At 39.1% G+C, this 12,432-nt stretch overlaps 1 protein-coding gene across 1 annotated transcript; it reads right to left on the reverse strand.

Moving 5' to 3' along the window:
* Positions 1-185: 185 nt before the first annotated feature.
* Positions 186-10,128, reverse strand: cdhr2 (cadherin related family member 2). The gene is made up of 30 exons (XM_029513313.1): positions 10,110-10,128; positions 9,925-9,984; positions 9,691-9,827; positions 9,519-9,575; positions 9,344-9,433; positions 9,090-9,179; positions 8,878-9,000; positions 8,246-8,392; positions 7,817-7,892; positions 7,606-7,715; positions 6,749-6,970; positions 6,478-6,627; positions 6,213-6,374; positions 6,056-6,117; positions 5,731-5,974; positions 4,889-5,122; positions 4,729-4,798; positions 4,037-4,621; positions 3,704-3,775; positions 3,195-3,244; positions 2,967-3,118; positions 2,523-2,619; positions 2,325-2,413; positions 2,145-2,216; positions 1,753-1,888; positions 1,140-1,261; positions 884-997; positions 703-789; positions 421-478; positions 186-323 (listed from the first exon to the last, which is right to left on the reverse strand). The coding sequence occupies exons 1-30, from the start codon at positions 10,126-10,128 to the stop codon at positions 186-188; spliced, it is 3,825 nt and encodes a 1,274-aa protein (XP_029369173.1).
* Positions 10,129-12,432: the final 2,304 nt, after the last annotated feature.

The raw sequence follows: 12,432 nt of genomic DNA on the forward strand, positions 1-12,432 counted from the left end.
ACTAAGATAAGTTATTGGCATCAAAGTCATCAGGTGCAATGCCATAAGTCGCAAAAAATATTACTATTGGTCAGAATAGGAGGCTATTTGAATTGTGCCTTCAGGTACAATTATGTTTGATTTGTGATTTGGTCATGGTGATGGCAGAGAGGCAACATTTGTCTATCTGAGCGCTCTTCTTTCCCTCACAGGTCTGTGGTGCTGAATGCAGGGTTATCAAAACTCATTTTAGGGTTGTCTTTCTTCTTTATCCACTGGGCCAGCGCTGCACCCAGAGGCTCATTGTTCTCAGGCAGCTCAGCATCCTCCTCCTGGATAATCTGCTGAAGAGGAGCAGGTGAGTTTTAAAATTAGACCATGTTCTACTACAACAGATTCGGGGTGTTCATTTTACTGAGGAATTGTAAAATGAAAATTCACCATGTTGGGTTTGGAGTCCATTCTACTCATTTCCTCACTGTAGTCCAGAGAGTTAAGACTGATGTGGGAAAAGACAATATCAGAGTTCAGGTTTTTGATTGAAATAAAGTTTAATTGGCATTTATGGGAACTGAAAGCTCTCTGTCACATTGTGACAAAATGTCCTCCTGGAAACCGTCCCAGTTTATTTAGCAGCACTGCTACAGACCTGAGCATGAGACCCTGTCCAACAGTGGCGGCTGAGCTAGAGGAAGCCCCCATAGTGAGAGAGGCTGTTTTTACCTGGCTTTGTCCACATCTGAGCTTTCCTCATCCAAATCCAGGATCATTGCGGCAGTGTCGAAGTTGAGGTTGAGAACAGGATTAGCGCTGTCAGAGATTAATGAGTTAGTAAAAAACATCTGCCATATTCTCTAGTGTCTATTCTTTTACTTTTTTTAAGTAGATGCTATTGTCTCCTTACCCTTCCATGGTATATTTGTTGGTTCCAGGTACCACAGGACCACTTTTCAGGTTGTCAGAGGTCCCCATGGAAACAGACTTCATGGCTTTAGCCGCCTTCAGCTTCCTTCTGTAGCTGCAGTACGAAGTGACTTGGTAAGTACAGCGACAGAGCAGCTTTGACAGATGTTGCCAGAATTTTGGTACTTTTGAAACTGGGGCACCTGGAAAGAAGTTTTTGTCTGATGCCCAACTTTATTCTGAAACCAATTTCTTACTTTCTGCGGGTGCACATGAGCGATGTTGTGAGAACTGCAAGCACAATGATGAGGCCTGCCACTATCCCCAACAGGATGTACTTCAGAGGATCAACTACATATGCAATCGCAAGAGCTTTGCCCTGAAACACAGTTAAGAAATCTCTTTTTAATACAATAAGTGTATTTTATAAATAACATAAATAACATAAATTTTATAAAAAGTTGTGTCCAAGATAAAAAAAAAAAAAAAGAAATTATGAGTCAATGCAGTTTTTGCAGGTCAACAAAAACAGGACATTGCTGTACTTAACAGCAGTGTAATATTACTGATGTGCCTTTTGCACTGATTTAGTTTAACTCATTTCATTTTCAAGGATTCACTGTCCCATTGGAAAGAAAATCTCCCAGTGCTGCAGGAGAAGACGTGATGGATTACAATAAGAATAAATCTTTATGTATTATTGCGTTTGGCTCACCAACACATAAGATGGGACAGCGATCTATATCGAACAAAAACTAGGAGTTCATAAGACGAATGTAAAGCTGCTGGAATTCAGCTGTAATGTAATGCAAAGAAGGTTTAACGTTAAAAAATTACAGAGAGCTCAGCTTTAAACTTGCCTATACTTACAATGTACATGAGGCCAAGCTCTACCAGCACAGGATAGTGCTCAGGAAGAGAAACCATCCTCTCCACCTCATTAGAGGTCAGTGCTGTCCCATTAGAGAAGACAAAATATGCCTCCACGATAGTAACTTCTGAAGCCCTGTGAAGAAAATAATCAAAAAATGAATTTAATGAAGCCAAGTTGACAATTTTATCTTTTAAATTTCTTGCATTGCTATTAAAACAGTTTTCATCAGAGAAGTTGTCCTCAACAATGTCATCGTTCACAGGCACTTGCACCACCTAGTGGAAAAAAACTGTTTGTACATATGTGAATACCATCTGTCAATACCAGCCAAATGATTTATGATCTATGTATCATACTTTGATGTAAGCTGATTTGAAAAATAACTTGCCTTGTTGCTTCATCTGTGTCTGGCCTGATTGCAACAACTTCAACAGAGGTCTTGGTGGCAACCGTAAGGGACCTGAAAATGTCCCACAAACACAAAGACCTTAATGTAAAAAAGGCTTCCGTTCTCTGTCAGCAACTTCATACTTGACTAAAACACAGTGTAGCCCGAAGAAATGTGTACCAGATGATGGCTTCGAGACTTTCTTCAACCTGAGTGACACTTTTTGTGAACTGAAGTTCAACTTTAAAAGACTCATCAATGGTGAAAATCTGCAAAATGATAAGAATACAGGCGTTAATCCATGCTGCAGTTTCTATTGTCGCACTGGCATTCAGAGAAGTGCTTCAAATACACAGCCGACTGATGTCAGTCACTCACATCCAGTATGGTGCTGCTGGACAGGCCGCCAGTATCAGTTGAAGTCACCGTTACCAAATACTTCCCCTTCAGTGATATGTCAAGGCCTTCAGTCGTTCTGTGGAAAGTCAAAGAAATCATGAAAGCAGCCCTGGACAAATCTTTGTGGGGATTTGTTCTGATCCTTGTGTTACTTATGTTTGTAGCAGTTTTGTGTGTTTTTTTTCCTTGTCGTCATTTGGCATCATCGAAACGGTTCAGCCTCTTTTTGGCTGCCTTTAGTTTCTCAGTTTTCTGTGCATTTTGGTTGTTTCATATTTCTCTATCATCTTTGTGTGTGTGTGGGGGGGGGGGTTATTTTTTATTTTTTAATTTTTGCTTTTTCTCTTTCCAATAACCCAGACACATGTTCAGAGCTGGATAAGACACAACTAATATGATGTAGATGGATGACTTTGCACTCACTGAATAATCCCGACGTAAATGTCCATTTGTTGTGTTGTGACAACTTCAAATAGTGTCCTTATGGTATTTGTGTTGTTGTTGGTGTTGTGAAATTGGACTTTGGTCACTTTAAAGTCAATCTGTCGGTGTATTCCAGTGTCACGATCTGTAGCCTGAGAGCAAAAACATCATCATGTCACATCTCTTAAAAGATGAAATCAGCTTAATTTGTCTTTCTTTCACACTCACTCTGACACTTGCAACTGATGTCCCTTTGCTTGCACTTTCCGACACCACCACTAGAAAAAAGAAATAGGAAATTAGTATCAAACTCACAGACTGACATGAATTTTATATTTTACATTTATAACATTTACCAATCAGACAAATTATATATTTGCAATGTTACTAGTCAAAAACGAAAGAAATTAATTAGTATAAATGACTTGTTCTGGTGGGGATGATTTCATTGGGTGGGACAAAGCGGTGGTCCCTAACCTATAGTAACAACACAACAATAATAATAATTATAAGATGTTTTTCCATGGACGAATTCAAAACAGCTACTTAACTCCAACATCCTTCCCAAGAAGAACAGAACCTCTGGACAAAGTAAATTTGTAAGCAAAACTTGAGTTGAAGTTGTTCATGGGTTGTTTTTTTTTTTTCTTTTAAATTATTGCACACTTTTAACTGTATTGCTTTCCCTGATCAGACATTAAGACATAATAGGTTCAAGGTGACATTTATATACTCACCAAATACAGAATCTGAGGGAATGAATTCTGGAGCGTTGTCATTGATGTCTTCTATGTTGATCTCCAAGTGTTCTGAAACATATCAACGAAAACATAGCGAATTGACTAATGTGTAAAATGTGTGCATATAGCTCTGTATTTGATTATCTTAAGCTTTGGTCCGATGGTTGTCAAGGTGGAGTTCAGGGACCCTCAGGAGTCCAGGAAGGAACTCATTTATTTTCACAGTGTAAAATGATGACAGCGTTTTCGGGTTTTAAACTAGTTCTGTAATCAAACTTCTAAAAGCAAAAATCTGAACAAATGGGTCAGTTAAAGAAACCTGATCCTGACCTGATGTAACACTGTTGTTCTCTCCCTTCTCTGTGAACTTATCCACCACCTGAGCCTCCACCACCACCTGATCACACTGCTCATAGTCCACCGTTGCCTCCGGGTTCTGCCTGATCTCCCCTAATGGACTGAGGATGAACCAGTCGCAGCTTGTCAGGTTGTTGCTGCATCTGCACTTCATTGACTCCAGCTCGTACACCAGTGAGTGGTTTCCGTCTTTGTCAAGCGCGATGAAATTCCCAACGGCCTCACTGATGGTGGTGTTCTCCTTCACTGTGAAGGGCCCTGACGGCCTGAACTCAGGCCTCTCATCGTTCACGTCCAACACATTAACCTCCACCGTCACTATAGCTTTCTTCAGGTCCAGATCTGCAGCTTCCACCCGCAGTGTGAAGGTCTTGTGAGAGCTCTCATAGTCCAACTCAATATCGGGGTCCACGGTGATGTCTCCCCTGTAACCCCTCTTTTCGGCATAGGTGCGAATGATGAAGCTGCCAAAACTTCCATCAATGATGCTGAAAGAAATGCGGTTAAAGAATGTCGTTCTGTCCAAGTCCTCAGCAAAAACAGAGCCCACAAATGCACCTGATTTTGAAAGGAAAACAAAATTCATGTTAGTATTTTACAATTAATTCATTAATTAATCTTAATTATTTTAAAGGTTAAACAGGTTTTTAAGGTTAAACACTGACCCTTTTCTCCTTCTTTCACAGAGAAGTTGTAAAAGGGGGCTTCAAACTGTGGATCGTTGTCATTGACATCCTGCACCAAACAAAAATATTTGTAGTAATCATTTTCAGCATGAGCAGCAGTGTAGCCCTGATGACATCCTATAAATTACCGAAGCCTTACCTCCACTGTGATGGTAACTGTCACCACATCATCCAATGGAGGACTTCCCTTGTCAGTGGCAGTTACATTGAGTTTTATATTCTCATCCAGACCCAGTGCCTCGGAGTCCAGAACACCATTATTTCTCAACACACCAGTATGTGAGTTGATAGTGAAGTTGTCACTGTATTTGCTCGGCATGATTGCGTACACAATTTGGCTGTTCGGTGTATTAGGTTCATCTCCATCAGTAGCCTGTGCAAATGATAAAGGTTAGAGGAAATGATTTGGAAATAATGTGCTGTATTTAATACCATTTAAAAAAGCATACTACATTTACATATGCATCAGGGAAAACTGGAAAACTATTGCTATGCTGCCATGACAGCTTGAGGCTCTGCCGGAAAGGCTCTCAACAAAAGTGTGGAAGCCCCTGAGGCTGCAGCCATCAGCTCATCCTCAGCGACAGGAGCACTGGTGAAGCTGGGCACTGACGCTGCTTGTTAGGGTCTGGAACAGCTTTCCAGTTCACCCTTCGTGGACAGGGTTGAATCTAGTTTTGAATACACATTAAAAATGTGCCAAAGCTTGGATGATGATTGTCCTGTTCAAACCGGAAGCATGCTCAACATGCTGTAGCCAGGTGTTGTGAGGAGAAATAGTTGTAATAGCTGGAATAAAGAGATATCTCTTGTTCTGATGCACACGCAGTTAAACGGTGTGTTGCACTTAATACTTTGATAAAATGTAAATAACCCCCTTTAATATAAACCACAAAATAGGTATCAGAAATCCTGTTAAATACAGTAACCCCCTGTCAGGTGAACATATTTATTGTTGAATTATTGCACTCTCACATTTACCTCTATCTTAATTTCAAAATTCGCACCCTCTTCAACAAACACCAGGTAAGAGTCTCTGTTGAAGACTGGAGCCTGATCGTTGATGTCAGCCACAGTGATCTCCAGCAATGTGGTGCCAGGATTGCCGTCTGTGTCGCTGGCCTGCAGAGTTGCTGAATACAGAGATCGGACCTCACGATCCAACAGAGTCTTGTTTTTCACATAAATTACACCCGTACTTGGCTCCACGTCAAAATACGGTAGTCTGGAATCAGAGATACATGTCGTTTAGCATGACAGCACAAAGCACAGCAATTATTGCAGTTTGGTTGGAGTGTAGACATACATGCTGTCTGGAAGAAGTTTGTAGGTGATTTTGCCCTGATCCATCGTGTCAAGATCCTCTGCCTGAGAAGAACACAATAACTAATCTGAGTGACATTCAAGAGTTTGTGACATGTAAACTCAAACTGTCTAGGCGAGTAAAACAGTGAAGGACTGACAGTAATAATGGCCACTGTTGTCGAAACTTCAGAACTCTCATTCACAGTCAGTTTGTATGTGTCCTTTGGAAACTTGGGGCTATTGTCATTGGCATCCTTGATGTTAATAGTAACTGTAGCCGTGGAGAAGAAGCTGGGCTTGTCTGAGTCTACAGCAACCACCTACAAGATGACAGAGGACAAAATGACACCTCAGCCGGATAGATCAGTTAAAACAACTAGGTTGTCACAGATGTGATTATAAACTCTCACTGCCTGCTTTTACCTCAAGAACCATTTGCTGTTTCTCTTCAAAATCCAGCATCTCCGGCTTCTTGACCAGAAGCTGAACAATGCTATCTGCTGTGGTAACTTGAGGTTCCACAGAAAAGATTTCCTTGTCAGCGCCCTCCAGGGTCAGTTTAGTTTGGGAAAACTGTGAAAATCCAGCAAATATGATTCAAGTTTGATTATTATTGTCACTCAGAGCCTGTGACTAATACATGGGTGACAGGAAGTCATCATCTTTTGGTTGATAACGCTCATGTTCTTCTTACCTTATCCAGATCTTTGATGGTCATGTTGATAGGAATAGACCCCAGTGAGTGCTCCAAGACCTCTCCTGTAAAGTGAGTCGTGATCACACAGGAGGGTTCCTCTCCTGAGTCTCCACATTTGTAAAACTCTGGCTTTTCGTCATTGATGTCAATAATGTTTATCTGTACATCTGCCAGGGTGCTGGCTTGTTGCCCGTGAATGTCTAGTTTCGATTCAGTAGCCTGAGATACAAAGGAGGAGAATCATTTCACGGTCCTAACCCACTCCTTGAGCAGGGCCACCATTAAACCCTGACCTTTTCATCCTGTCTCTTGATCATGATTTTCAAAGTGACTGAAATCTATTACATTTAACTATTCATCCTTTCTGTTGCAAAACTTTTGGTTAAAATGAGACTTTTACCATCTTAATGGAATGGCTCAACATTTTGTGAACTGGGCTTGATCACTTTCTTGCCAAGAGTTAAATGAGAAATTTTTTGCACACCTTTTACGTTTTTTATCGTTGTTCATGCCATGAGCGCACCAGGAAATCAGCAGAAATGTGCGATTGATGGACTTTTGGACAGATTCAGTATTTATGTTAATCTATGCTCATGGCATGCTGGCTTCATGTTTGACTTACTGATAAGGCCATGGAATTGATTTTCCATCTAATTCTCAGCAAGAAATTAAATATCAGAAGGCTGAGCAATTTCTTTAAATCCTCATACATGAATGTAAAAAAACTAAAAATTTACAGAACGATAAGATTGAATGTTTTTTTTTTTTTTTTAGCAAAGCAGTGAACTGTATTATATTCGCTGTGCTACTTTGTATTACATCATCTGTTAGAAGCGGAGGAAAACAAACAGTACCTTCACAGTCAGGGTAACGGTATCACCAATTTTTTCTCTGTCAATTTCTGATGTCACAGATATGACACCAGTACCTGACGAGATTTTGAACAGGCCAGGTATTGTTGAATCTGTGGAATGTGGATGTGGATGTAGACAAAAACAAAACAGTTTATAAAACAAATAGATGAAAATCCTTCATATTTTTTTTACATAAGTTTTTGAGACTCACTTTCAATGGTATAGATGATATGATCATTGATTCCTGTGTCTTGGTCTAAGGCGGTCACTTTAAACACAGACGTTTCCTGACAAACACAAAGGGAGGATTTTCTAAAACCAAAAGTAGCTGAAAGTGTCACACAGCATAAAAACTCTTCTCAGGCTCAATGCCTGCAGATATGGGGCCGCAGCTTTGCCACACACACTGTACAGAAATATTTATCAAGGCACGCAAAGTCACACAGTTACATGTGTATTTGAAATAAAAGCAGATATCACACACAGAGATTCATCGGTTTTATCAACTGAACGGTGCAATATGGCTTATTAGTTATTAGAGACAGTAAAAACTTCAAATCCTTTTTACTCCCTCTTTGAAATGGAGCAGTTGAGCACATTTCCTGCTGCAGCATTCTGAATAAAACATAGCAACACTCACCACAGGAGAATTCTCCTCAACTGTCGCTACATAGGGCAGACTGATGAATTGAGGATCCAGGTCTGGGACATCCAAAACCGTAATAAAGGAAAATACGAAGCTTGAGAAGAATTTAGTTTCATTATAATAACACTGGCCTCCAGCATCCTGTTATGACACACATGCACACAAGTTGTTAAAATTCAAAAGCGTTTGCTCTGGAAGATTTAACTATGGCAATAATTAAAGACTTAGCAACTGTTATTAACTGATTACATGATCAATTAATTATTTGATATTGCGTTAAAAGGGGACTAAATTATGAAAGAGTATAGAGCAGAATGGTATCAGAATGTTGGACATTATCATAATTAGCTAAGATTAAAGATAATATTTTCCAATTGTAGCTCTTTGGTTAGGAGGCTATAACACTAGATGGGCCTAAAATCCATTTTGATCCTCTCTTCTATGCCTCAACAAGAAAGCATATTTACGAATTTCCAACATTATTGCTTTTAAGATTTCAAGAACCACAAAATTATGTTAGGAGGGGTTTGCACAGACGTTGACATATAAAGTTTCACTTTTTCTTAATCGTGATCAGGTTAAATATATGCAAAGCTCATACTCAACTAAAATAGCATCATACTTACAGCTGCCTTGATCTTAAGTCGATAGAAAGTGCTCAGTCCCGTATAATTCAGAGATCCAGTCAATTTGACATCACCTGTTGTTGGTACCATTGTGAACAAATTGAATCCATCACTTGGAGTAACCTTGAAAATAGAGTGCATTTGAGATTTTAATGACATTTATGGAACCTTGGAATAAAATAATGATGAAGGGATTTTTTGAGATGGCTTACTTCATCAATGCTGTACCGGACTGAACCAGCAGGTCCACTGTCATCATCAGTGGCCTGTGCCCTAAACAGAGATGTGCCTACAGTAGTGTTCTGATGAAACGGACAACAGCAAAAAAATTAAAAAAAGAAATGTCTCTCTTACATAATGATGGAGCGGTGAATCGATGCTTTTACCTCACAAATGCATTGTATAAAACGTGAAATGCTGTAGTAGATAAATTGACAAAATAGTTAATAGAGCTTTGTTAACTTACTTCTGGGATCTGCACATCATATGACGAGCTCAGAAATATGGGTTGGTTGTCGTTGGCATCGGCTAATATTAAGGTTAAGTCTTCATTTTCCTGAAAGGCATTGTATGAAGCACTATGAATGTAATTCCAAAGTTATATGAGATGGATGATTTACACAAAATTATGTAAAACCTACAGTATTGGGACCAGCAGAGACAGTAACTGGAAGCGACATAACTTCTTGATCTTTATTCTAAAGCGAAACAAAAATAAATCAAAACAAAAAGTTTAGTTGATTAATTAAACAAATGCATAAGGAAAATGAGCTTGCTGGTGAATGAAAGGTCTCTACTTCCACCCCAACATACTTCTCTATCGAGAGCCATTTTGACTGTTACAACCCCAGTTGAAGAGTTAACACTGAAGAAAGCGTGTAGCCCATTAATTGCATAACTCAATTTGCGATGTTCTGTATCGCTTGCCCCAATAGTAAATGCAACGCCACCTGTGAAAATATCAGTGGGACACGAAATAAGAAAGGTGTGCACGCATGATATCACAACATCGATGACAGTATTAAACATTTCACACACTCATTTTACCTTCTGGTATGTCTTCACAAAACTCGTACAGAATAGGGCTGATGACCAGTTGGCTTTTTGCTGTAGAAATACAGAGTAATGTGTTAGCTGGTGAAGATTTATTGTTAAAACTGTAGGTAACAAAAAAAAACAAAAAACTGAATATTCACCATTACCTAAGCAAAAAAGGCACAACAGAAGGATACTTCCTGTGATCACCCCCATGCCTGCAAACCAAAAGAAAGAAACATTTTGATAGTGGACTCAGGGGAGGGGACAATGGTAATACATTCCACTACAATCTAGTACAATTATGAATAATAGGTGGATAGAATTTAGAGCTGGAGGGTTGAAAATTATATATATATAATATATATATATAGATGGAAAATCGGGACATAAAGCTGTTACGACTAAATCACCCAGCAATCATTCTAATAGATGCCAGGATATGTAACCTCTAACCAAACACCACCCTTTTCATGATTCTGAATGATGATGATGAAATCAAAACCAGGAGGATCTATGCCTTTTGGGCGCTTGGACATCCATAAAAAAAAAAAAAAAAAAGGAAGCTATTTCACTCTGAGCCAAAGTGGGTGACTGATAGGCCAATAATGTACCCATCAATAACGTAACATTTTCGAATGTGAGGAAAATTAGGTTTTCTCTACTCTGCATCACTCAAAATGATGATATTTTGACATTTCATTTCACTTTTAACATTCACATAAGAATGCTTTCATCAGTTTTCTAACTGAACAATAAACACTGAAGTGTTGGTGGACTCAGGGAACCATTTTTGTCCTGATTTTGATAGAGTGAACTTTGACAGCATACCGGATTTATGATCACATCTAGAGTCATTATGCTATAATGGTATGTGTGGCAGAGTTTCAGTTACAGAGAAAGCAAAGTATTTCTTTCCCCTCTGATTTCCTCTGAAATGCTGATAAAGTTGCAGGTCTACAAAAAGAGAAAAACAGACAGTTTGGGATCTGCCTTATTTGAAATGATAAATAGGAAATGGGATTACACTATGTTTCCAATATGAAGTTGAATTTAAACAGTAGATATTTAAATGTTTCAATAAAAGATAAACTATGTGGAAAAATTCAGTGAACATCTTGTTTTACATTGAATTGCTTTATAACTTTTCAATTTCAAAGTCAAAAATAAGGCAACTGCGTGAAAAAAGGAGAAGAAGAGGAAGTTAATCTTTAACAGTCCAAAATCAAGCTAGAAATTGGCTTGATTTTGTATTCATGAAATTTTATCTTTGTAATTTGGGCTCACAGAATTGTCCATTGAGGATTTGCGAGACCCAGATCTTATATGAATGAGTGTTTATGCGGAAGTAGTTTAAAGCTTTTTTTTCACCACTTCTACTGTTTCTATCTGGGCTAGAAAAAAGTCGAAATCTGCCTTGCGGCAGGTTTTGGATGGTGTGTGTGATGGTAAATATGTTGTAAATACAACTATCCCTGAACCAACGACATCTATCAATCTGACAGATATTTATGCTGAAAAGAGAAGTATTGACTGAAGGAACTGAAATGCATGACCAAGTCAGAAAAACATTATATCGTATAACACATATACTGAGAAGAATTGTGTTCAATTTGTGATCTCACCCAGGTAACCGTTGTTAAAAGTGACACATTTATAATTATAGCATTAATTAAATTAAAATATTCAGCAGTCAGACTTACCGGATGGCATTCTGAGAAGCTTCTCCTTTGACGTTGTCTGGATGAGACCTTTGACTCCTGCTCCTCCTTGAAATTATCGTCACACAGTTGTAAATATGAATGATTAACATGGACATACAGAAACCCGCAGCACTTACACGCCTCCTTGTGTTTTGTTTGTGGAGCAAAACACCAAAAGGCTTTTACTGAGTTCAGCAGGTAAAATGGTTTCAACATGCAGATATATACACTTGTTGTTTGCCCTCAGGCATGGCTGCAGTATGATAGTTCAGCCTGGGAAGTGCTGAGAGACAGGTCCCTGCAACAAACTCCTCACTCCATCACTGGCTGGCCGGTGCTCTCATCAGGAATACATGCCAATGTGTCGTGCTGGGTCTGTACCCAAACCCCAGGAGGATGTGAACCGCTCTTTTGTCTGAATGGGTGCTTCTGTTCTCATGGCAACAGCAACAGGCCCTTTGCTACCATTGAAAAAACAGAGGCCTTCCTAAACTGTGTCTCCCTCCGAAACAATCATTGGACTGATGTCTTTTTCAGAAACACAGATTTATGCACCTCCCTAATGAGCTCTCCCCAGTGAAGCCCCCACCTCTACTCCTAATTAAAGGGCATCACACAAAGGATTATCCTCTCGTCTAGTCACTGGCTTCATTCATAATCAGATATTTGCCTCAAAACAAAAGCTCAACACCAAACCTGTTCAGTCCGACCAGTGTTTTTTTTTTTTGTTTTTTTTGTTAGTAGTTGGTTTTTTTTTTGTTGTTGTTGTTTGTTTGTTTGTTTTTTTGTTTTTTATTTTTTAAGTTTTAAAGATTTA

This window comes from Echeneis naucrates, chromosome 10, assembly GCF_900963305.1.
Source record: "Echeneis naucrates chromosome 10, fEcheNa1.1, whole genome shotgun sequence".
In the NCBI taxonomy this organism is placed as follows: domain Eukaryota; kingdom Metazoa; phylum Chordata; class Actinopteri; order Carangiformes; family Echeneidae; genus Echeneis; species Echeneis naucrates.

Bases quoted from the DNA above. Each gene is read 5' to 3' on its own strand.
- cdhr2 (XM_029513313.1), bottom strand. The intron at 6,375-6,477 runs GTAAAAGCAGGC...GTCATCTTGTAG, and splicing joins AACAGCAAATGGTTCTTGAG to GTGGTTGCTGTAGACTCAGA. The intron at 1,889-2,144 runs GCAAGTTATTTT...TTTTCTTCACAG, and splicing joins GACACAGATGAAGCAACAAG to GGCTTCAGAAGTTACTATCG.